This window comes from Neovison vison, chromosome 4 (genome assembly GCF_020171115.1).
Source record: "Neovison vison isolate M4711 chromosome 4, ASM_NN_V1, whole genome shotgun sequence".
Lineage (NCBI taxonomy): Eukaryota > Metazoa > Chordata > Mammalia > Carnivora > Mustelidae > Neogale > Neogale vison.
This window is the reverse complement of record NC_058094.1, coordinates 147,055,938-147,080,760: the sequence shown is the minus strand read 5'-3', so window position 1 is coordinate 147,080,760 and position 24,823 is coordinate 147,055,938. Positions and strand designations below refer to the sequence as shown.

At 36.1% G+C, this 24,823-nt stretch overlaps 1 protein-coding gene across 4 annotated transcripts in view; it reads left to right on the top strand.

The window, feature by feature from the left end:
- MAGI2 (membrane associated guanylate kinase, WW and PDZ domain containing 2) overlaps positions 1–24,823 on the top strand; it is a 1,353,147-nt gene that overhangs the window by 763,953 nt on the left and 564,371 nt on the right. For all 4 annotated transcript variants that reach the window (XM_044245895.1, XM_044245894.1, XM_044245897.1 and 1 more), the window contains exon 3: positions 208–327. In XM_044245895.1, coding sequence (XP_044101830.1) covers positions 208–327 — 120 coding nt within the window. The remainder of the gene's footprint in view (positions 1–207; positions 328–24,823) is intronic.

Genomic DNA, 24,823 nt, shown 5'->3' with positions numbered 1-24,823 from the left:
GATGAAGAAAAATGCTTTGTATACTTACTTTCATCTTTACTCCTTGCTATTTTCTGTTTCCAAACAAACAGAAGGACAAATGCAAACTGCCAGCTCGCAGGATGTATAAACAAGTGTTATTGAATATTCAGAAGTATGGTGGTATTTCTAAAGTTCAGAACAAATCACTTAGAGTCTTTCTTTTGTTTTTCAATTTTCCTTATTCAGGCACCACAAGGCCACATAAGGAGGGTGAGGTCCCCGGAGTGGACTACATTTTCATCACCGTTGAAGATTTTATGGAATTGGAGAAAAGCGGTGCTCTCCTAGAAAGTGGGACTTATGAAGGTAAGCACAGCTCTACTGCTCATGGTATTTCATTGCTACATCACATTTTTCTCCTTTGATTGGGATGCATCAGGACACCAGATTTCCAATATGCTATTGTTTCTGGTGTGAGAACGTTAATGATGTCATTTCAGGGAAGTATTTCCAAAAAAATGTTAGGCTACCTCTGGATTAACTCTACTCTTCAGATACTGCCATATATGTATATATCCACTGAAGTCGGCTTGGGATGGCATTCTGAGGCTAAGCTGTGATCTTCTAAATAAATTACCTTCATCTCTGGAGAGCATTTCAAAGAGCACAGGGCTTGAGTTCTAGTCCTGTCATTATCTCTGTGTGGTTTTCTTCAGTTTCTTCACTTTACTGGCATTCACTTGCCTCCCGTGCAAGATGATGAATTAGGAAAATATGATCTGTGCGTGCTCTCCAAAGCGCTGGTATAATAGCAAGGTTCCTCGTGCACCTGAGGCAAACATGAACGATAAATGACACTAAAAGCTCAAATGTGGGGAGTATTGTCAGTGGAAAGAGCACTGTAACATGAGCCAGAATCTGTTCTCTGTTCCAAATCTGGCTTTATTACTTAGCCACTATAAATACTAAGTAACCCAGTTAGTGTGTCTGAACCTCAATAGAATTAGCTGTTAAAGGGGAATGGTAGCATTGAAAAATATGAATAACAAGTTAATGTGATCACATTTATACATTTAAGTGACATATACATGCATATAGTTTATGTCTAATGAAATTATCTGTGTATGCATTAACTTTAAAATGATATGACTTTAAAAAAGTGGAGAACACTTTTTATTCCAATTTCACAGTTATTCTATGTGTGAACTATATTTGTATATTTGTTATTAACTTGAGAGATGAATCTAGTTTTACTGTACTATAATTAATAGTGATATTATAAACAAAACTAATAATATATACATTGCTGCTTAGTGCATAAAATACCTGAGGTCTACGATCAGCAAATAAGTTGAGTTCATTAGCAGTTTGGCCCCCCACTTACTCCTTCATTTACTTGTGGGGGCCCAGTGGACTATAGTTATTTGAGAACCGAATATTTTAACGTAGTTGGAAGTACTAAAATCTCTTCTTTTACTTAGTGCTCTCCTATGGTAATTTAGGCTGAGACACATGCCTGTTTTATGGCTAAGACATTTACTTGCTTATTGTCACATTTACAGGAAATTTGGCAAAAATACCCAGGAAAAGAAAGTGGTTTACACATGAGTATTGTTTCTTGTTCACATTGTTAAAAATGAATAATAGTGGAAGTTGACTGAAAATATTTGGAATACAGAGCATCTGAATGGCTCAGTTTGTTAATGTCCAACTCTTGGTCTTAGCTCAGGTCATGATCTCAGGGTCGTGAGATTGAACCCCATGTGGGGCTCAGAGGGGAGTCTGCTTGAGATTTTTCTCTCTTCTCTACTTCTTTCTCCCCCTTTGCTCCACCTGCTCATGCTCTCTCTCTATATATAAAATAAACAAATAAATCTTAAAAAAAAAAAAGGGAAGAGAAAATAGTTTAAATACAAAGGCTGTATTTAAAATATTTAAATATTTTACATAGTGTAAGGCTGCCTTACACTATGTAAAAAATAACTACCTGTATAACTCATAGAAAATACTTATATCAAAGAAGTCAGAGTTTATAAACAATAAATTTTGTAGCATATTTTCCTGTAGGCTTCGTGACATTATTTAGTGGCATTCACTAGTTTGCATGTCTGCAATAATAATGCATTGTATTTTACTTAAATATTATATTTGTGTAACAAAGAACCAAGTGGCTTAACATACAGGAGCATTCTAAGAGTAGTATGATTAACATTATGACCTTTTCTTTTTGTTTTTAAAAATAAAGACTGTGTTAATTATCTAGAAGGCGAAAAAATTAAACCAAATATTCATGTTAAATTTCCACTAATTTCATGATAAACCAGATGTCATGAAATTTAATAGCAATATTTAAAAATAAAGTCTTACTTAAATTTTAGGTTCCAGTTAAATTTTGAGGGAGGTATCCTGAAACCATTCAAATGTAGACACGTTTTGTGAACCAGGGAGGGTTGTCCTGAATCGACTTTAGGCATCTTTCCAGTGTTGAGAGTTTGGCTTTCTATAGTTTGGTGCCAGCTTGTTAATTGCCTCCATGTACATAGAACTGATCATTGACTAATAAGGCTGATTTGTATATATGACTTCAGGGAATCAATACCATTGTTTGCAAATACACAAGGTATAGTTGGATGAATAAGATACTCCTTTTTCAGGTCACCTAACTATCTAGGAAGAAAAACTAGCGAGCGTTCTCAAATCTCAGGATCTTTGGATTTTTCTATAGTTAAAGCTGAGGACCAGTAGAATTGACATTGTAATAAAAATCACTATTATTCCTTCAGGATTGATCATAAGCTCTAGGCTCAGGGTTACCACTTAGTGTGTTGTTATTCATCAAGGAAACCTGAGAAGTGCCTCTTCTTCAGTTGACACTTTCAGAATATATAGAATAACAATCATGTGCTACTCACCTAAACAAAGAAAGACCTGAGAGCTTTTATATTTGTCAAACTTTCATGATATCTGCATCTCATGTGGTTTTTTCAGTAAAGTCCCAGTTTTTCTAAGTTATATTTTCCTCCTTCTGCAGTGTTTGGGCCATTATTCCCTTCCCTCCTCCTTGCTAGAACATTCTCATAACTTACCAGTACTCTAAAGCCCTCAGCCAGACTAAAAAATCCGTCTTTGATATCTTCAAATCCACTGAAGAAAATAGAAAATTGGGTTACTCTCAGTGTTAAGGTTATAGACCTATTAACTATGTTGGGTCCTTAAGACTGAGTCAAGCTCACAAACCAGAACATCAAGACTACTAATGCAGGGGCGCCTGGGTGGCTCAGTGGGTTGGGCCGCTGCCTTCAGCTCGGGTCGTGATCTCAGGGTCCTGGGGTCGAGTCCCGCGTCGGGCTCTCTGCTCAGCAGGGAGCCTGCTTTCCTTCCTCTCTCTCTCTGCCTGCCTCTCCGTCTACTTGTGATTTCTCTCTGTCAAATAAATAAATAAAATCTTTAAAAAAAAAAAAAAAGACTACTAATGCAGTTGGAGGTAGGGAGATACCCCCTGCTGCTTCTTTCTCATAAATACTTAACAACTTGTTCATTTCTTGTCAGGAACTGGGAAACCATTCTTTTATTATTATTATTATTATTATTATTAACAAAGATCAAGGAAATCCTCTATAAAATGTTTAGTTAAGATGCCCATCATTGAGAAAAACCAGTCTTACAGTATTCATCCCCACTAACCAGTTTCAAACAAGAAATACCTACCTGAAAAGTAATTATGAGGAAGAATATATTCTTTTAAGTTTTTCTCATATGTATGTATTTTTGTCTCATTGTCAGTAAATAATTTTAATCTTGGTGAATAGATGTAGGTATAATGGAGTTTGTCCATTGACTGGAAACAAGAGGGACTGTCCTAAATTGCAGATCCACCTCTTAGAAATTGGCTCCAATTACTTGCTGAAAAAGAACAATTCTTTTACTTACCTGAGGCTGCAAGGAAGGCCTTAGCACGCTTGAGTTACTATCTACAGTCATGCCACATGATCCCAGGCAGCATTTTAGCAGATTCTTGAAGTCTTTTCTCTGCAGCCCCAACTCCTAAGTCTCATTTCAGTCAGCTATATGTAGCTGCTGAATGCCTTTGCATGCAAATGGCCCAAAGGTCTTGGTTCTGAGGGATCATCAGGTCTTGGTAAACAGCCTCTTTTCTCATGACTTGAATGATCCCATCCTTATCTTTTCATATGGACTCAAGTTTAAAATTAAGTTAATAGAACAAATCCCAGTGGTGAGCCTGACGTAAAATCAAGTAACAGACAGTATGAACCTTTATGTCAGGACTGAAGGAGTAGGCTTTATGTGGAACACAGACCACAGAGCTCTGTTAAATGCAAATAATTCCGTTAGGATTAAGATCACATGTAGGTATAAGTGAGACACCAAGAGGTAGAAATAAGTAAGTTGATGTGGAAACTAAAGAAGTACTCTAAGTGCCTGGAAGGAAGCCCTGTCTTTGGGGGAACTGTCCACAGTGCTGAATTACCCATGAATCCTGAATCCATGAATCCTGCCTGACCTCCTTCTTCCAGTTGTCTGCAATGTTGCATTCATGGTGTCACTGACCATCTGCACCAGTTGTCTGCCTCAAACTTTGTTCTGAATGTCATTATTAACTAACCCCATGTCTCCTGAGCTGTGCCTGGAATCTCATTTCATTAACTCATCTACTGAGATTATCCACAGTCATGTTCCAGAGCAGTACTTCTGTCATATCATCAATTACCGCATTTTGCTATTGTGCTTTAAGTGGAAACAAGACTATTTTTCTATCTGTTGGAGAAGCCACTGATCCTAAACTTCAGTGTTTCCTTTACATAAACATAACCTCAATTGTAATATTGCCCCAGTTTTTAAGAAGACTAAGTCAAGACCAGCAAATTATTTGGGCATCTAACAGAATATAGTACAAATATGACAACTCACTGTCACTTCAATTCTGTGGTTTTTCCTAGACATAGATCTAATATACATGGACTTGAGCCTACTGCAAACAGGACACCTTTACCTTTTTTAAACAGTTTTATAACAGGGATTATGAAAGTCACTATGTTCACTTCTGTGCATAAAAGTATGGTCCTTCCTGGTATGGCACATAAAATCCTGTAAAAAAAATTATTAAGTACCTGGTGCCTGGGTGGCTCAGTTGGTTAAGCATCTGCCTTTGGCTCCAGCCATGATCCTGGGGACCTGGGATCGAGCCCTGCATTAGGTTCCCTGCTCAGTGGAGAGTCTGTTTCTTCCTTTCCTTCTGCCCCTCTCTCTCCCTCAACCAACCTGCTTATGCTTTTGCAGGCATGTACTCCCCCCTCTCTCTCAAATGGGCAAATAAAAAGTCTTTAAAAAAATTACTAAGTACAAATAATTTTCTGTGAAAATAACTTAAGCAGTTCATGATGAGAAAAGAGAAACAACAAATTTTACATAAATCCATTTCATTTTACTAAAATCAGTATCAACTTTTTAAAAAAATCATAGCCTTCATACATTTATTATTGAAATGAGAATTTCTGTTTTCAATCAAGATAACATTGGGTGATAAAGGGATACTGAAACCAAAGAAAAGTCATTACTGGTACTATAAATAGTATTGAGAAATACTGTTCTTCTAACAATCCAAGTTTCTACCCACTGAAATGTAAATAATATTTCCTGAAGGGCAGATCAGTGCTTAAATTAATGCTAAGATTGTTGTCATTCCAGGAGACCAAAATGAGATAAAATGTCATTCTTTTTCTTCTTCCCTTACACTCTATTACAAAGAGAAAATTTTTACCATGTAAATAATAACCTCTGTAACAACAGTAGATTCTTAGAGCTTGCAGTTAAAGGGGTCCAGTTGTTATTATATATACAGATTATAACATGTTTTTATTTTGATTCTTGCTCCTTTTTCTCTCTTTTGGCAGTATTCCTACGGTGGAAGATTCTAAGCCATACATTTGGGTATTCATTTTAGGAACACTAAACATTTACACATAAAGCTCATTAAATCTTTATTTGACCAGTAGAGGAAAACACATTAGTGAAGTTTTACACCCCTTTGGGATCTTATAATGCCAGGTTGTTTTTTTTTTTTCTTCCTTTTTTCTGTAAATGATTCCATCTGTATTTAGAGCTGTTGACAGAGGGTATATGATTTTTTGCATGCTGCTTTGCTCTTGTGTAAGGCACAAAGCTAGACATATTATTGTGCTTTAAAATTGACAGAATATCCTTTTGGTTTGGGACCTTTTGTAAATTCCGCTTTTTCCAAAATATGTAATGCAAATGCCTATTTCTAAGTATTTTTCTCCCTAAAGAAACTAGAAGAAACAAATCAAGCAATTAATTAACTAATTTAATACTATTACTATCATATAAATTATAACTTAAAGACTAAAGTCAGGGAACATGAAATGACTTGCTTGTTATTACTCAAAGTACAACATTAACCAGTTTACTATAGCTCTATAGATTTTTGTTCAGTTGTAGTTAAAAGGAATAGGAACTGCGTTTTTGGAGCATATCATTAAAATAAAGGCAATATTCATAGGCATAGGACTCACTTCAGCTCTCTCACAACCCATAATGGTAATAATAGGTAAAGCCTAGGTTTCCAAAACTGTGATAGTCAAGATTTAATTAATTTCCTTCAAGGTCATGTCTTTAATCACAATGATTTTCTAACTCCTGTATATATCCCCTGTAGTTTTTTGTTGTTTTTTTTCTGAAACAAATTAAGACTTCACCTGAAAAAAATGTAATGCCCCTCATTTCATGGGAAGAAAAAAAATGCACGACTTTAAAAATTTTGCTGGTATTTCCACTGCTTCAACATGCAGACCTATTTGCCTTTCCTGATGGGATGGATATTTTCAGATGCTCTGAGTTGTCTTACTTTAAATTGACTCATTTCATAGGAGACACACAGTTTTGGTCACTTTGGTTACTGTGGTCTTCTACATGAGAGCATATGTTTCTGAAATAACATCAACATAGTGACGACCAACGACTCTTGCCATTAGTGTTAGATTAGACATAAGACATTTTGAAAGAGATGTTTTACTTGCCTCAGTTATTTTCAGTGCTGTCTGGATGTCCCCTTCCAAAGTTTTTTTCAGAGACTTCATTTTATTTCACAGACTAATGACTTGAAAACTATAAACTAGCATCCTTCTTTACAAAAGTCAGTTTTGTATTTGAATTTCAAATCTGAAAAGTAAAACTTCTTGAGACATTCTTTCTTATATCTTTTATAGTCCTGCTCTTAAGACAGAAGAGTCTGGAATCTGATTGACCATGGATGTTCTTTCTCTTAGGAGAAAGAACACTGCTGCCCTGTCTTTAAAAATAAAGGAATCATGTTATAGAGGAGTCACACCACATGAAAGCTCTTCCTTGTTGAAGGCTTAGAAACTCTGGCAATTAAAAAAAAAATAAAAGAACCTCTGAAAATTGCAGGAAATCATTCATACACTAGATTAAAATTTAATATGGTGATACAGTCTGTCCTTCCTTATGTAATCATTAGCTCTCTTAGATCTGTTATAGGTTGTATTTGTAACAACCAGATAAAATTAGGATAAATGGTTAACATACTGCATGAGACTGTTTTTGTGAAAGCAAGTTCTAAAGACCTACAAATGTGAATTTTGAAAGACCAGTTAAAAACACAGATCGATATTAATTATTAATTATAATAAAATGGAGAGTTTGACTTACACTGTCTTCAGCCCATTTATATTAGCTATGCTGGCCTCCCTTCTGTTCTTTGAACAGAACAAACACATTTCTACCCATCTGGGATCTTGAATTTGTCATTTTATTCTCCAGGGCTACTTGTTTTACAAATAAGTACATATTTCATTTTCTCACTTTAAGATTTTCATTTAGAACTCTTCAGGAAACTCTTACCTGACAACCAAATCTAAAATTGCCCCTGCCAACATTCTCCGACCCCTTCCTCTGATTTGTAGTTACTATATAACTGAAATTATAGCTTGTATCTTATTTGTCTATTTGGTTATTGTCAGTATCCAAACCACTTGAATGTAAACTTTAAAAGGTCAGAAAATTTATTTGGATCACTGCTAATTCTATTCATTCATTCATTTATTTATTTATTTATTTATTTATTTATTTATTTGATAGAGAGAGATCACAAGTAGGCGGAGAGGCAGGCAGAGAGAGAGGAAGGGAAGCAGGCTTCCTGCTGAGCAGAGAGCCGGATGTGGGACTTGATCCCAGGACCCTGAGATCATGACCTGAGCCGAAGGCAGCGGCTTAACCCCCTGAGCCACCCAGGCGCCCTGGATCACTGCTAATTCTTAAGTTTAGGGTGGCCTCTGGCACCGAGGAAACACTCAGTGAATATGAGTTGAATAAATGAATGGATGCCTAGATTCTTTCCTCAAACTCAGCAATGGAAACCCTTTTTCTCACATAGAAATAGAGCGGGGCCTGAGACCCTAGGACACATCCACTTCCTAATTCAAAATGTTCTAGGTCAATAGTATGGAGTTGCAGCACCAATATGACCTCAGAATCTTGCACTAGATTAAGCTTGTATGATAATTGTACTAATTTCATTTTTGTCTTAATTCTTATGATTAACCTTGTGAATCCCTATTCTGAGTTCCCATACCTGTTTGTCTGTCAGTACCCTACAAACTATAACACTGTCTCCAAAATATAGTTCTTACCTTGCTATGGTCATTCCTCATAGTTTGGCTTTTTCACTACAGTAATGCATGATTTGTCAAATCACTTAAAATCAAAACCTATAGACTTGGCCAACAAAACTGTATCTCCTAATAAAACCCTTCTCCACTCAAGTTCTGTTAATTGTACTTACCTCAATACTTCTTGGACTTATGCCCTTTTGTATAATCCTTGTCTTGTTCATGTTCTTTTTTATTTTTTTTTTCCCTAAGTATTACAAAGACTTTCTTGATTTCACTACCTTCAGTACAGAAAGCCAGTGAAGAGTTGGAGGCTAGAAGTAATGAGGCCAAACCTTTGGAGAGAAAAAAAGATGGCTAGGTTGTATTAGAAAATATGCAAATTCAGAAAGTTATTTTAAAACAAAGGAATTAATATGTGTGTTCTCTCACAAAGAAATGTAAAGGCATTTTAATTAATGTGGACATATGGTGCTTGGAATATATAACATTTCACTAACATTTTCTGGCTGGCTTTCAATAAACTATAAGGGAGCATGAGTTTCTTTATTATTCTTTTATTCTTAGAGAATTAATGGAAATCAAATTTTATTCTATTATTAATTCTACACTGCTGATAAGATTTCTACTCCTGCCTCATCCTTCTCTTTCTTTCATTTTACCATGAGAATGGCTTTAAATTTCTTATAATGTGTGAAAGTTTTATTTATTTCACCAAATAGTTAATGGACTAAGTGATAAATATGAAAAATTCATAATTTAAATTGGAATACTGATGATAACCCAAACACTGAACACAACATAAGGAGTCAATATATAGGAAGCTCAAACTGAGATGAATCTTATGATGATGGGTAAATCAGAGAGAAAGAGTTAATTTAAAATTTTCCAATGAGTTTTCTTTCTCTCCATCCCCACACTTTCCTTCCATACGTAAGAATGTTACTCAACAAGCATGCACTTGGCTAGAAAACCCCACCCTCTGACACTGTGACCTGGTATTGGAGGGTGCTGTTTCCCAAGGGCATCTGTTCCCTCAGGGCTGGTCCATAAGAACAGAAAGATTTCTCCAGGTCAGGTCCCTCAGGATTAGTTCCAAGAGGATTAGATACTTCCAATTTCTACTCCCGTTCTCTGAGGTCTCCATTAAACTTCCAGAGGAAAAAAAAAATCTGATGCAGCTATGCAGTTTCACTAGAGAGGAAGCAAGCATTATTACACTTGAAGTCGAACTTGTTGCAACAAGGGTGCTTCCTATCATTTCTACCTTCAAGGATGTTCAGGAACACTCATTTTCAAATAGTATTTGCAAGTTTGCTGATGTTAACCACTCTCTTCTCCTCTATCCTCCCTCAATTTAATAAGTCTCATTTACAATAAAATGTAGCAGCAAATTAGGAGAGGGTGCATGCAATGATTTATGTAAGGGAGAGAGAAGTGGGGTTGGAGACTCCTGAAGGCCGACACACTGACAGCCTGACAGTGATTGAGGACAGGGGAAAAGTACAAAAAGTGTACAGAAGAAATTAAAAAACAGTGTCATCTAGGGTCATTTGTTATAGGGGAAGCACTCATCAGTCTCCCAGAGAACAGCAGAATATTGCAACCCAGCAGAGCTATTGATTTTCCTAATAATGACCCCGAGCTATCCAGAAAAGGTTAAGTCATATGCAGAAAAGTAATATTTGAGGAAGATTTCCTTCAAAGGTGATTAAAATTTAAAAGTTTGAACTTCTGAAGGAAAAGGCTAGAATATTCACCTAAAGAGAATACCACAGTCCCCCTGAAAATGCCAAGGAAATGAGATGAAATATTTTAGCTATTTTCTGACTGGAAACAAATTATATGTATTCAAAGTTATATTCAAATTAACTCTTGATCAAATTGTCTCAATAATTTATAAACACATTCTATAAATGTAAATACATGATATTCTTATGTCCCAAACCATTTTAAGTGTATATGAATATACTTATGAAAAATGATTAGTTTCCAATTATAATGAAATTAGAAACTACATATTCCTTGGGCTTGGTAATGTTTGCCATTTTTTTTTAAGTCAGAAATCCTATACATTGTATATTTGCAAAGGACCTAAGGAATATGCTAGACTTAAAATAGATCTATAACACTACCGGTATATTAACAGACTGTTAAAATTAATGTATTAATAAAACGCAAATGTTCAAGTTCATCCATTTTTTTTTTTTAAGTCTTAGTGTAACAGTATGTTGACTTTTTCTTACTTTTTGAGACAGCCACCTTTCCGCCAAGGATCTTGAGGAGTGATAGCCCCAGTTGAGAAGGAAATACTATATCATTACCCTGGTTTGTTTTCATGAAAAGCTGACATTGGATTGTTACATATACTCATCTTTGAAGCAAAGCATATTAATTAGAAGTTAAAGGTATTTTACACTGGAACATTTTCTCCGCCCATCACAGTATCACACTTTTCCTTTATATTCATAGTCCTGTCTTTGCACTAACCTCTTTTTAGTAATCTTCTTGTTTGTTTTCTTTTCAGTTATTTAGCTCCTGTCATATTTTCATTTTATCACAATGCAGATTTTTCCTTTATTTACATTTTTATTTTTTTTAAGTTTTTTTCCTAAATTCCAGTTAGTTAGCATACAATGTACTAATAGCTTCAGCTGTACAATACAGTGATTTAACACTTCCATACAATATCCACCGCTCATCGCAGGTGCCCTCCTTACTCCCCATCCCCTATTTCACCCATCCTCCTACCCACCTCCCCTCTGGTAACCATCAGTTTGCTCTCTACAGTTAAGAGTCTATTTCTTGGTTTGCTGCCCTCTTTCCCCTGCTTTGTTCATTTGTTTTGTTTCTTAAATTCTACATAGGAGTGAAATAATATGGTGTTTGTCTTTCCCTGATTGATCTATTTCGTTTAGCATAATACTCTCTGGCTCCATCCCTGTCATTGTAAATGGTAAGATTTCATTCTTTTTTATGTCTGAGTAATATACGTACTCCGATATTTATAGCAGCGTTGTCTGCTATAGCCTAATGATGGAAACAGCCCTAGTGTCCTTCAACTGATGAATGGATAAAGAAGATGTGGTGTATATATACAATGGACTATTACTTAGATTTTTTTATTTATAAGTCACGTGTTTTGTTTCTACCCAAATCTCACTGATTATTTGCTTTCTTTATTCGTACTTTGTTTATCCTTTGCTTTCTTCTGAAAATTGATATCTTATATTCCTACCAAATTCCTACTTTATCTTCTAAAAATCTTCCCCTGTTGGGATATGCTACATTTTATGCTTCATTTGGTCTTATTCCTTTGTTTTTGCTCTTACATTTCAATACTTTTTTTTTTAAAACTAGTAAGCTATAGGTAACAGCAATGTGAGTAATGGAGATGATGTTCACAAATGTTCCCATAAGACAGTGGCTTGTTGAATACAGCAGAAATTTATTTAAAATGATTTCTCTGTGCTGCATAAGAAACAACACTGCCCTAGAAATGTGCATAAATATGGGTGTTTTGTTCAAAATAAGTTGTGTGGTTTGGCATGTTATATGCCTAAAAACTGATGTAATTTACCCTGATTTACCACTTATTCTATGTAATTCAGTAACCCGAATGGTATATTGGTAATTGCCCTCTTGTCAAATGGGTTTACTTACTTGATATTTGCCTGAATGGAACTAATAATTTCAGTTAATACTTTACCTCCTTTTCTCTTTATCATTTAATAAATTAAATTATTATCCATGAGGATGAAAATATATAACATTTTCTTCTTTATTGGTCTTTACTCTTCAAAATCTCATCCTTTTATCTAGGCAACCCTTCTTAGTAGTAATTAGGAGGCTATTGGGGAAGGGGATAAAAATAATCTTCTGAGTATATAAAGATTAATAACACAGACATGACTTTATTTTCAATTCTTTTTATTTCTTATTTTATTCTTTAATTTGAAATTTCACTTCATTTTGAAACCATCCCCTGTAAACATTCATTCTCATCTTGGTTAATCACATCCTCTATATTCTTATTGCCTATTATTTTCTATTCTGGGTATCCTTACAATTTTCATCGATTTAATTCTATTATATACAATTTGAGACCACACTTGCTTCTTGATAGACTCCTGTAACTTCCTGTTACACAGTTACACTCAGAAATATTATTTAATGGAATTATTATATTCTTCCAACATGGGTTTCCAATTACTTGAAAAGTGTTTTTGCTTTCCATGTTTCATTTAAATTTTGCATACTTCCTCTATTCATGAAAAAAATGCTTCCTCATGGCATCTATTTTATAGAAACAAAAGAAATGAAAGTAAAGCTATATTCCCAAGAGTGAATGAAAGTAGATCATGCCTCAAAATAGCGAAATATTGATCAAGGTCTGTCAAAGGTAACAAAATGCATTAAATATGAGCATGAAAATATTGAGACAGAATATTGCAAAACTAGAATTTAAGTAAGGAAGGGACGCTGCTAGGGGGAGGGAACAGCCAAGTTGTTAGAGAATGGACTTTGACAGGCCTTGCCAAGGCACAGTCATTTCAACTTGTAGAACAGTCATTTGAAATTTTTTTGTGCTAGCAATCCACTTTCAAGTACAAGAATTGTTGGCACTGTGCTTGAAGGAATTAAATAGTGCTATAATACTGCAGTTTTCAGAGAGCTACAATACTGCAATCTTAAGAGCTGGGTAATTGTTTGATGGAGTTGTTTGCATCCCAGGCTGCTCGCTGTATTCTAGAAAAGTTCTGACCTCTTTGATGTCAACTAAACCATATCCTCATGTCCATCACATTTATTCAAACAGAATCTGTGTGGAGGAAAGCAAAAATGAACTATTGGGACTTCATCAGGATGAAAAGCTTTTGCACAGCAAAGGAAGCAATCAACAAAACTAAAAGGGAACCTATGGAATGGGAGAAGATATTCACAAATGACATATGAGATAAAGAGCTAAAACCTATAAAGAATTTATCAAACTCAACACCCCCCAAAAATATAATCCATTCAAGAAATGGGCAGAAGAGTAAACTGATACTTCTCCAAAGGAGACATACAAATGGCCAACAGACACATGAAAAGAAGCTCAACATCACTCCGCATCAGGGAAATAAAAATCACAGCCACGGTGAGATACCACCTGACACTGGTCAGAATGACTAAAATTAACAACAGAAGAAACAACGGATGTTGGCAAGGATGCAGAGAAAGGGGAACCCTCCTACAACTGTTGGTGGAATGCAGTCTGGGCAGCCACTCTGGAAAACAGTATGGAGGTTCCTCAGAAATAGAGCTATCCTGTGACCTAGTAATTGCACTACTAAGTATTTACCCAAAGAATACAAAAATACTGATTCAAAGAAATACATGCATCACAATTTGTTTTTAAGATTTTATTATTTATTTGAGGGACAGAGTAAGAGCAGGAGCAGGGGGAGGGGCAGAGAGAGGGAGAAGCAGACTCTCTGCTGAGCAGGGAGCCAGATTCTCAAGCAGCTCAGTCCCAGAAACCTGAGATCATGACTTAAGCCCAGGCAGGTGACTCAGTCTACTGACCCACGCAGATGGCCCATCCCAATATTTATAGCAGCATTATCTAAAATAGCCAATTATGGAAATAGCCCAAGTGTCCATTGATTGATAAATAGATAAAGAAGATGTGGTACATACATATACAATGCAATATTCCTTAGCCATAAAAAAGAATGAAATCTTGCTATTTGTAGTGACATTGATGGACTAGAGAGTATTATGCTGAGTGATATGAGTGAGTCAGAGAGACAGATACCATATGATTTCACTTATACGTGGAATTTAAGAAACAAAACAGATGAACAAAGAGAAAGGAAAAGGAAAATAAAATAAGATGAAAACTGAGAGGGGGGCAAACCAAAATAGATTCTTAACTATAGAAAACAAACAGGGCTGCTAGAGGGGAAGTATGTGGGGGATGGGGTAATTTTGTGATGGGCATTAAGAGGTCACTAATGAAAAAAAAAAAAGAGGTCACTAATGTATTGAGCACTGGGTGTTATATGCAACTCACGAATCACTAAATGCTACCGTGAAACTAATAATACAGTATATGTTTACTAAATTGAATTTAAATTAAAAATTTAAAAAAGAAAGAAAGAAATAGAATCTGTCCTCATTTGCAGCCAAAAACAAGTTCTATAAATATGTTAGAATGCGGAAGATAGCCAGTGAAGGACTGCAGTGCTCCAGGAAACAAAGAATTGATAGGGATGCACTGTGACCCAGAGAAACCAGAGATATTTGTCCAAGTATACAGATGAAGCCTAGGAATTGCAAGGGCAAATGCCAGTCTTGAATCTGGACAAACTTGGTTTCGGACTTGTACTGAGAAGGCAGTGAGAGAACATGAGCACCGTATTTAAATGACTGATGAGTTGCACATGATAGAGAAATGAGACTTGTTCTGAGTGACCTTAAGGAATGGAACTAGACAAGCAATAGATAAGGAGACAAGGATTGTGACTTGATATAAAGAAATGCTTTCTAATATCCAGGGCTAATAAAATAATAAACCAAATGCATTGGTAAATAGTTGCTGGGTTTGTCGAACCTGGGTTAAGAGCTCTCTTGGCAGTGCTGTTCTCGAGGGGATTCATGGATAAATATTTGGACCGAAATAACTACAACATCAAAACATCAAAAATAATACTAGATGTGATGGTTAATCTTATGTGTCAACGTGATTGGGCCATGGGTTGTCCAGATATCTGGTTAAAAATTGTTTCTGTGCATGTCTGAGAGGGTGTTTCTGGAAGAGATGAGCATTTGAATTGGTGAACAAAGTCAAGCAGATGGCCTTCTCAAAAATGTGTGGGTATCACCCAGTCTGTTTAAAGCCTAAGTAGAACAAAAAATTCAAGGTTGATTGAATATGCTGTCGGCCATACTGAGCTGGGACATTGATCTTCTCCTACCCCTTGGTGCTCCTAATTCTCAGACCTGAATAGCCTATTCTGTTTTTCTGGAGAACCCTGACTAATACACAGGGTACTGGCTTTGCGCACACAATAATTTTACAGTGCTTATTTAATGAAAGTATTATTTTAATCCTTTTCATGGAGGAGGAATCTGAAGTTCAAAGATGGTTAGAAACTTGTAGGAGGGCTCTCAGGTAGTAAATGACAAATTTGAGATTGCTTCCAACATTTTTTGACACAGAATTTGTGCTTGGAATAACATTTCCCATTGGAAAGGTATTCAGTCAAAGCAAGGTCAGTTTTGCTTATTTTCTTTTCCATAACTGGATGACTGGCTCCGAGTCTCCGCTCTTCTAGTTGTGCCTTTGTGACTTTCAGGCTCCTTCTACCATAATAACCCATCATTCTAAACCATATGTTTACTAATGTGTACTTAGAAGAACACAGGACAGTGAAATTCTACTCCCACTCTCAAAGAGGGAGGAAATAGTCTGAGGTCAAACAAGTTTGGAAAATATAGAATACTGCCACCATATCATCCTTGAAAGATTTATATTACAAATTTGTATTTTAAAGTTTTGAGAAGTCCTACAGTAAAGAAACCTGTTTGAATTTGTTTTTCTGACCTTTTCAAACCTGCTAGACTATGGAACTAATTGTCATGGAGCTCTATTAAGATATCCCCAGAAGCAGTGTTTTTGGAGCACATGTTTGAAAGCAACACTAACATTCAACCCTGCAGGCCTCCATTGTATACTGTGAAAGTCAAGTGATTGAGCTGGATGCCCTTTAAGAGTTCTTACAGCCTACAATGTATAGTACTGGTATTCTGTCCAGACAACCAAGTCTGTACTGACTAGTCATTAGACTCTGCTGCTAGAAACCTGACCATGTCAGTTTGTTCTCTCCCTCAGAGTAAACCAGAAAGGAGAGACCAGATTTGATAATAAAGACAAAAAGTGGTTATGTTCTCAAGACCAGTATCATACCTACAGTGATTTAAAACGTTTCATAAATTTCTCTTTGCATAACTTAAGTGCCTAGCATCCCTCTAACCACACAAGAAGTATTTTATTATGTAAGTCAACATAGTCGTACCAGGAATTAAATTATGTTAAGATTTTATTTTTTTTATTTATTTGAGAGAGAGAGACAGTGAGAGAGAGAACGAGCGAGGAGAAGGTCAGAGAGCGAAGCAGACTCCCCATGGAGCTGGGAGCCTGATGTGGGACTCGATCCCGGGACTCCAGGATCACGCCCTGAGCCGGAGGCAGTCGTTTAACCAACTGCGCCACCCAGGCGTCCCTAGGAATTAAATTATGTTAAATTAGAAATTTTAAGTGAGACACTAAGATATAATAGCCATTAATAATGACAATAGTAATATGATGAAAATAGCAATAAGAAACCTTTGCTGTATCTTAGACTCTATTCAGAGATGTAGAATTAAGTAGATGTAATCATTTAATCTCCTCAGATATAAATGAAGGTATCATTTATTCTTCATAAAAAACCTATAAAGTAGATGTCCTATCATTATTACTCTCATTATGTAGATGACACTGAAGCCCAGGAAAGTAAAGGAAACTGAATCAAAGCCCAGCAAGTGGCACGCAGCTGGCATAGAATAATTAACCTGCATGACCTCAGATCAAGAGAGGATCTTAATTTGTGTTCTCTGCAGTTTGGGAGACCTAGTAGACTGGTATCTATGTTGAGCCTAAGAAATCAAAAGGCTAGGCATCCAAATGAAAAGGAAGTAGTAAAATTGTCCCTATTTGGAGACAAAACATATTCTTATATATAAGAAATACTGAAATCTCCATAAAAACAAAAAGCCCATTAGTAGTAATAAATGAATTCAGTAAAGCCATAGGACACAAAATTAAAAAAGAAAACAGATGGTTTTTTTTTTATACCAACAACAAACTATCTGAAAGGAAATTAGGGAAATAATTCCATTTACAATAGTACCAAAAAGAATAAAATACTTAAGATAAACTTCTTTTTTTTTTTTTTTAAAGATTTTATTTATTTATTTATTTGACAGATCAGAAGTAGGCAGAGAGGCAAGCAGAGAGAGAGGAGGAAGCAGGCTCCCTGCTGAGCAGAGAGCCCGATGTGGGGCTTGATCCCAGGACCCTGGGATCATGACCTGAGCTGAAGGCAGAGGCTTTAACCCACTGAGCCACCCAGGCGCCCCCTTAAGATAAACTTAAGTAAGGAAGTAAATATTTGTATACTGAGAAATTCAAAACATTAATGGTAAAAATTTAAAGAAGACACAGACAAATGGAAAGATAGCCCATATTCATGGATTGGAGGTTTTAATATTATTAAATGCTATGGTAGTGGCATAATGAAAGCATGTAGACCAATGGAACTGAATAGAGTCTGGAAGTATGTCTACACATGTACAGTCAACTGATGTTCAACAAGGATACCAAGAATATATAATGGGAAGAGAATAGTTTCTTCAACAAATGGTGCTGGGAAAATTGGATATCCATATGCAAAAGAATAAAATGGGATCATTAATTTATAACATACATAAAAATAAACTTAAAATAGATTAAATACTTAAAAATAAAACCTGAAACCACAAAATTATTAGAAGAAACCATAGAGGGAAATCTTCATGACGTTGATCTTCACAATGGTTTCATGGTTATGGCACCAAAAGTCAGGCAACCAGAACAAAAATAAATGGGATTATATCAAACAAAAAACTCCTGCAAAGCAAAGGAACAACTCAACAGCAAATAATTAAAATAATAATCCTGTTTAAAAATAGGTAAAAAATCTGAAAGGACATTTTCCCAAAGAAGACATACAGCTGATCAACTGGTGCATGAGAAGATGTTTAACATCATTAGTCATCAGGGAAATGCAAATTAAAACCACAGTGAGATGAACCTTCCCAATGAAATAGAATGGCTATTAACAAAAGGACAAGAAATAGCAAATTTTGCCAAGGATGTGGAGAAAAGGGAACCCTTGTGCACTGTTTGTGGAACTGAAGCCACTGTGGAAAACAGTATGGAGGTTCCTCAAAAAATTGGAATTACCACATTATCCAGCAGTTCCCCATCTAGGTATTTATCTGAAGAAAATGAAAACACTAACTCAAAAAAATACATTCACCCCCATGTTTATTGCAGGATTATTTATAGCAGCCAAGATACAGAAAAAACTAAGTGTCTATGGGTGGATGAATGGCTAAGGAACTTGTGGTATATATAGTTGACCCTTGAACAATGTCATAAGGAAGGGTGCCTGGGTGGCACAGACTTTGGCATGTGCCTTCCGCTCAGGTCATGATCCCGGGGTCCTGGGATCGAGCCCAGCATTGAGCTCTGTGCTTAGCAGGGAGCCTGCTTCTCCCTCTCCTACTCCCTCTGCTTGTGTTCTCTCTCTCACTGTATCTCTCTCTCTGTCAAGTAAATAAATAAAATCTTAAAAAAGTCACAAGAAAGAGGAAAAATTTATAGTACTGTGCTATATTTACCAATACTATAAATTTATGTCATCTGTTTATAAGATGAATTGTCAGTACCTATATCAGTATTGTCTTATTTCATACAAAACACTTTGTAGTACTAGCACTAGATATCAAAAATAAAAAAATAATAATGTGAAAAAAATCACATTTATTTCCAGGTAAAATGCTTCATGCATTGATAACAAAGAAGCAGCAATATGATTGCTTTATGGTAGCCTAGTGTAATCTATTGGAATGCTTCACAGTAGCCTAGCATATATATTAATGAATGAATGATTGTAAAATTTTTATGGCATACAGTATCACTATCATATTTATAATAGAGTATTGGAAACATTTTTATGTGATGATAGATTCATACCCAGTTTCTCCAATTATGAGAGAGAGGTAATTTTTTCTTGATTTGACTTTTCTAGGTGACACAGTTCATCTGAGAGTTTTTTCAAATTTCCACAATCTCCAAAAATTTTTCCAATATATTCCTGGAAAAATATCCACATGTAAGTGGGCCTGTGCAGTCAAATCCATGTTGTTCAAGGGTCAACAGTATATACAATGGAATACTATTCAACCATAAAAAAAAATTAAATCTTGCCATTTGGACCAACATGGATAGCCTCAATGACACTACGCTAAGTGAAATAAGTGAAAGGAAGATAAACAACTTATACTCTCTCTTATATACAGAATCTAAAAACAAACAAACAAAAAAGCAAGCTTGTAGATAGAGTACAGATTGATGTTTGCAGAAGGTAACGGTTGGGGGGGTTGGAATGGGTGAAGGGAGTAAAAAGGCAAAGCAAACAAACAAAAAAATCCTAAAACATTAAAATATGTAATGAGCAATGAGTATTTCTGGAAGACAGGAAACCAGAGAAAGAGAACACAGGTTTATTAACTTAATATAATTCTATTATAATCATTTGTTTATAAGTCTTTTCCAGTGGACGTTAAGCCTTTTGATTCAGGAAGAATTCATTATTTATGTTCATCACCCAGGAACACACCTTATCTGTCACATAGTGATCAATAAATTGCTACTGGAAGCAGGGAAAAAAGGTTAATCTCCAAAATATATAAGGAACTCCTACAGCTCAAATGATTTAAAAGATAAAAACAAAAACAAAAAAAACCCTTAATAGCCCAATTTAAAAATGGGCTGTAGACTTAAATAGATATCTCTTCAATGAAAATCTACAAATGGCCAATAGTTATATGAAAAAATGCTAAATGTCACTTGTATGTTTGACTACTAATGAGATGCAATATATGAGGCAGTTTTCATGCAGAGGTTGCTCACTATGAAGGAAGAACCCTGTGAAGTGTCTCTGACTTCTAACAATTACAGGTACTATAGGCTTTGGACACAGGGCCTTACCCCTGGACTTACGCTGTTGTAGGCTGGAAAATACGTTCATCGCTCTCTGCTTCTTCAGGTTAATCTGTCCGGATTGAAAATCCTCAGCAAGAGTGTTTGACTGACTGAGATTCGGTTACATGTCTGCACCCTAGCTGCCCGAGTTCAGAGTGATTTTTTTCCATACCTCTGGGGTGGGAAAGCAGGATCCTTATTCTCACAATATTCACACAATAATGGACTTCTTAAGCAGAGAGAAGGGGTTCAAATGCTGGACAGTCTAGCAGCAACAATCCTGCCCAGCTGCAGTATTATAGGCACTGGGCAAAGGGCAAAGGTCCTCATAGGAGATATATTAAAAAAGCAGTGACATCTGGGTATTATTGTTAATATAATTAATTCCATTAGTGTTCAGGCTCTCAGACCTTAGAAAATTTGTGATATATTTACAAGTATGTATGAAGGATGGGGAAGAGATTAAAATGAAAATTGGAAATGGTGAAATTTTTTTCTTTTTTTGATAGAAGAAACAGCCACATATGTGAGAAAAAGATGCAAAGATAGCAGAAAATATAGAGGAAGTTATGGGAGGGGTATGTTACGCCGAATACAAGGGCATATAAACTGCAAGACAAGGGGAACTTTTATAGAGCAGTCATTTTAACTATATATTTAAACACTATTAATGCCATAAAATCCAAACACTATAAACCTGGATTCTTTGTTAAAAGTATGCCATCACATGCAAAGATAAATTGAATTTGTATGTAAAAGAGATAAGTGACTGTAACAATTTAGAAAATGTTTGTATGTTTAGAGACTATATATGGAATACCATATAGTCATATTCCCTCTATCTTTCTGCCTCTCTCTCCTTTTTCCTGATTCAACTCTCCTCTTAGCTATCTTTGCCCGTTCTGTCTTACTCCCCTTTGCTTACACTGATTGTTCTGCCTAGCCCCTCATGAAATCGGTTAGTCTTAATTCTTCTTCTCATTCTACACATACACCCACTCTTAAATCTGTATCCCCAACTCAGACCTAGTTCCTGGGTCTGAACCTATATATAACCTCCATCTGTGTTGTCCTTCAAAAGAGCATACACTAGGGCACCTGGGTGGCTCAGTGGGTTAAGCTGCTGCCTTCGGCTCAGGTCATGATCTCAGGGTCCTGGGATCGAGTCCCACATCGGGCTCTCTGCTCGGCAGGGAGCCTGCTTCCTCCTCTCTCTCTCTCTCTACCTGCCTCTATGCCTACTTGTGATCTCTCTCTGTCAAATAAATAAATAAAATCTTTAAAAAAAAAAAAAAAGAGCATACACTAAAATTCTCCTTACTTGAGCACATCATCTCCTCAAAACTTCTGTCCCCACTGTTGTCCCAGTGTCAGTAAACATCATACATATTAACACGATTGTTCAAGTCAGAAACGTGGAAGTCACCCTTGATTCCCCACAACATTCAGGTAATCATCCAGTCCTTCCAGTCCTAATCCTTAAACGCCATCTTCATAATGTATCCCTTCTGCTCGATTCCCAGTATCCTTGTCATTGTTCATATTCTAACCATCTCAGAGAACACCAGAATTATCCTTACTGACTTTTTTCTCTTGGGGCCAGAATAATCTTAATATCCAAATCTAATAGGGTGTCTTCTCTGCTCAAATAGCTTCCATCAACTTTTCCATAAAATTCTTTTTATGCTGTAGAATGATATGGTCCTTTTCATCCCTGCCAGCTTCCACTTCATTAATTCTTATCCAGCATACACAAACTCCCCAAAGTTGCTCTAAAATGTTATAGTCATCTACACTAACATGTCTTTGTGTTTGGATTTCCCTCTGCTCTCCTCCAGGGTCTCCCTGGTGAATTCTGTCCATCTCCGAACAGACTTCGATATGCTTTGTACCTGTGCCTTCTTAGGGTTTTTATCATAGTAATTATGGGATTATATTTTGGTTTTCATTTTTTTTTTTTTTGGTCTCTCTACTGGACTTTTAAACTCTTAGTACAGTTAATAGGATGTAGTAGGTATTTAGTGAATTTCTCCTGCATAGAATGGTTAAAGAATATTTCACTGTGTAATTGTATATGTTAACCAGTGTTAGGTTCATGTAATCCTTCTCCCTCATTTCCATATCCATTCTATCACCAGGGTCAATCAACACTATTTTCTAAACATTATTTGAATCCTCTCATTTCTCCTTAAAAATTACCATCCACCTCGTCTAAGATACATTATTTCTTCCTGGCTTGCTGCAGGAAGTCTCCTCAATAGTTTACTTACATATATTTTGGACTCTTTCCACTCCAATTTTCACATTGCATCCAGCGGTCTTGTTTTACTTTTTGTTTTTTTCAAAATGCAAAGCCAGCCCCCCTGCTCGTCCACTGTCACCTCCCCCACCCACAAACATATCCATGGATCCATGGCTTAGAATAAGGAATGGAGGCAATCTGGTCATCACTGGACTACATATACATAAAATGTGATGGAGGCACACGGAGTATTATGAAACAGAAAAAACAGATTCCATGTACTCCTAATAATATGAAGTATCTTAAGAACATGGTTCTAAGTAGGAAAAAAATAAATAAACTAAACAAGATCTGTAGCACAATGCCATTTTCATGACTTTAAATGTACTCATACAAAGCAAGAATGAATATCAGTAAGGATATATTTGAACACAAAGGTATGTTTTTATACTTCCTGTTCCCGTGCCCCACTTTATCTTTAGTACTTAATACCTAATCAACTTACGTTTTACTTATGTATGCCTTTGTATCTCTGTTTGCCTCATTACTAATGTAAGCTCTATAAAGGATTGAAATCGGGGCACCTGGGTGGCTCAGTAGGTTAAACCTCTGCCTTCAGCTCAGGTCATGATCTCGGAGTCCTGGGATCGAGCCTCACATTGTGCTCTCTGCTCAGCGGGGAGTCTGCTTCCCTCACTCTCTCTCTCTGCCTCTCTGCTTGCTTATGATCTCTCTGTCTCTGTTAAATAAATAAATAAAATATTTTTAAAAAATAAAGGATTGAAATCTATTTGGTTCACTACTGTTTTTTCAATTCCTAGAGTGGTAAGTGGCACAAAGACAGTGCTCAATAAATGTCAGTCCAATGAGTGAATTTTCATTTGATTAAAATATTTGTGCATAGTATATGTGTGGAATAATGGGAGTCACTATGAGGATGAAAGGTAGTCAGTAAATTATCTGTCACACAAACGAACAATAGGGTAGGGGAGACAAAAATTCTTCAATGATCTTCAAAACCCTTTAGTTCATATCTGTCTCTGGAACACTATGTCTCCATGTGTTCTCCTTGCCCACCAATATATTTCAGCCATCTTCCCCCAGTCCTTGAAATGCGTTGTTTTCTGACACCTCAGGATCACCATGCCTATTATCTGTCTAAAGAACTTTCCCTACCCACACCCTTCTCCCCCAATAGTTCTTTGCCCTAGTTAAATCCTACTCATCCTTTAGACACCAGCTTGAGAGCCACTTCCTCAAGAAATCTTTCCTGGTTCCTTTAGTCTGCAGTGCTGCCATGAAATACTGGAATCAATCCTATTTCTCTACATATCTGTATATCTACATATCAAATGCCATTATACATTCATTTTCACATTATTTCATTGGTATCAATATTCCTTACCTGTCTATAAGCCCACAAGGGCAGGGACTGTTTCTGCTGTTGAGCATTATTGTATTCCTCGTGCCTAATATACTGTTTGGCACACAGTAGGTATTCAATAAATATTAGCCCTTTGAATCAATAGGTCTCATAAGCTTTATAAATTTCTTGTAGATTTTAAGAAAACAGAAATGCAACCAGCCAGAATTCCTCTAAATCAATAAAGCTTCACCTTTTGGATTTTTTAGTCCAGTTCAAGGTCTCTGTTCTTTCAGAATGACCTTCATGCAGGTCTTATTGTCTCGTCGAAGATGACATTGAGGTTACCAGCTTAGATAAGATTTTCCCAGAATAGACATCTAGCAGAGCTAGAAGGCAGCAAACTCATTTTTTTAAATTAAGAGGAACCTATATTAGAGCATCTCCTGTCATTACTTGCTCCTTTAAGAAAAACACTTAAGTTAATTATGTGTAAGAAAATTAATATTTCTTTTGCCTTTGAGCCAGATACAATGCCTTGTTCAGCTCAAAATTTTTTAAAAGATTTAGTACTTTTCATTATCAGCTTTCTTGGCACTCCTCAGTGTTCCTGTCAGTTTAATTAGAGAAAGTACAGGAGGTCTTTGATGACTGAAAGATTGAGTCCCTACATCTAGTAACCAGTGCCTGGGATTGCTTATTGTAAAAGGAGCTGGCTTTTCAGAGTCAGGGAGCTAAAGCTTTGATCAGAT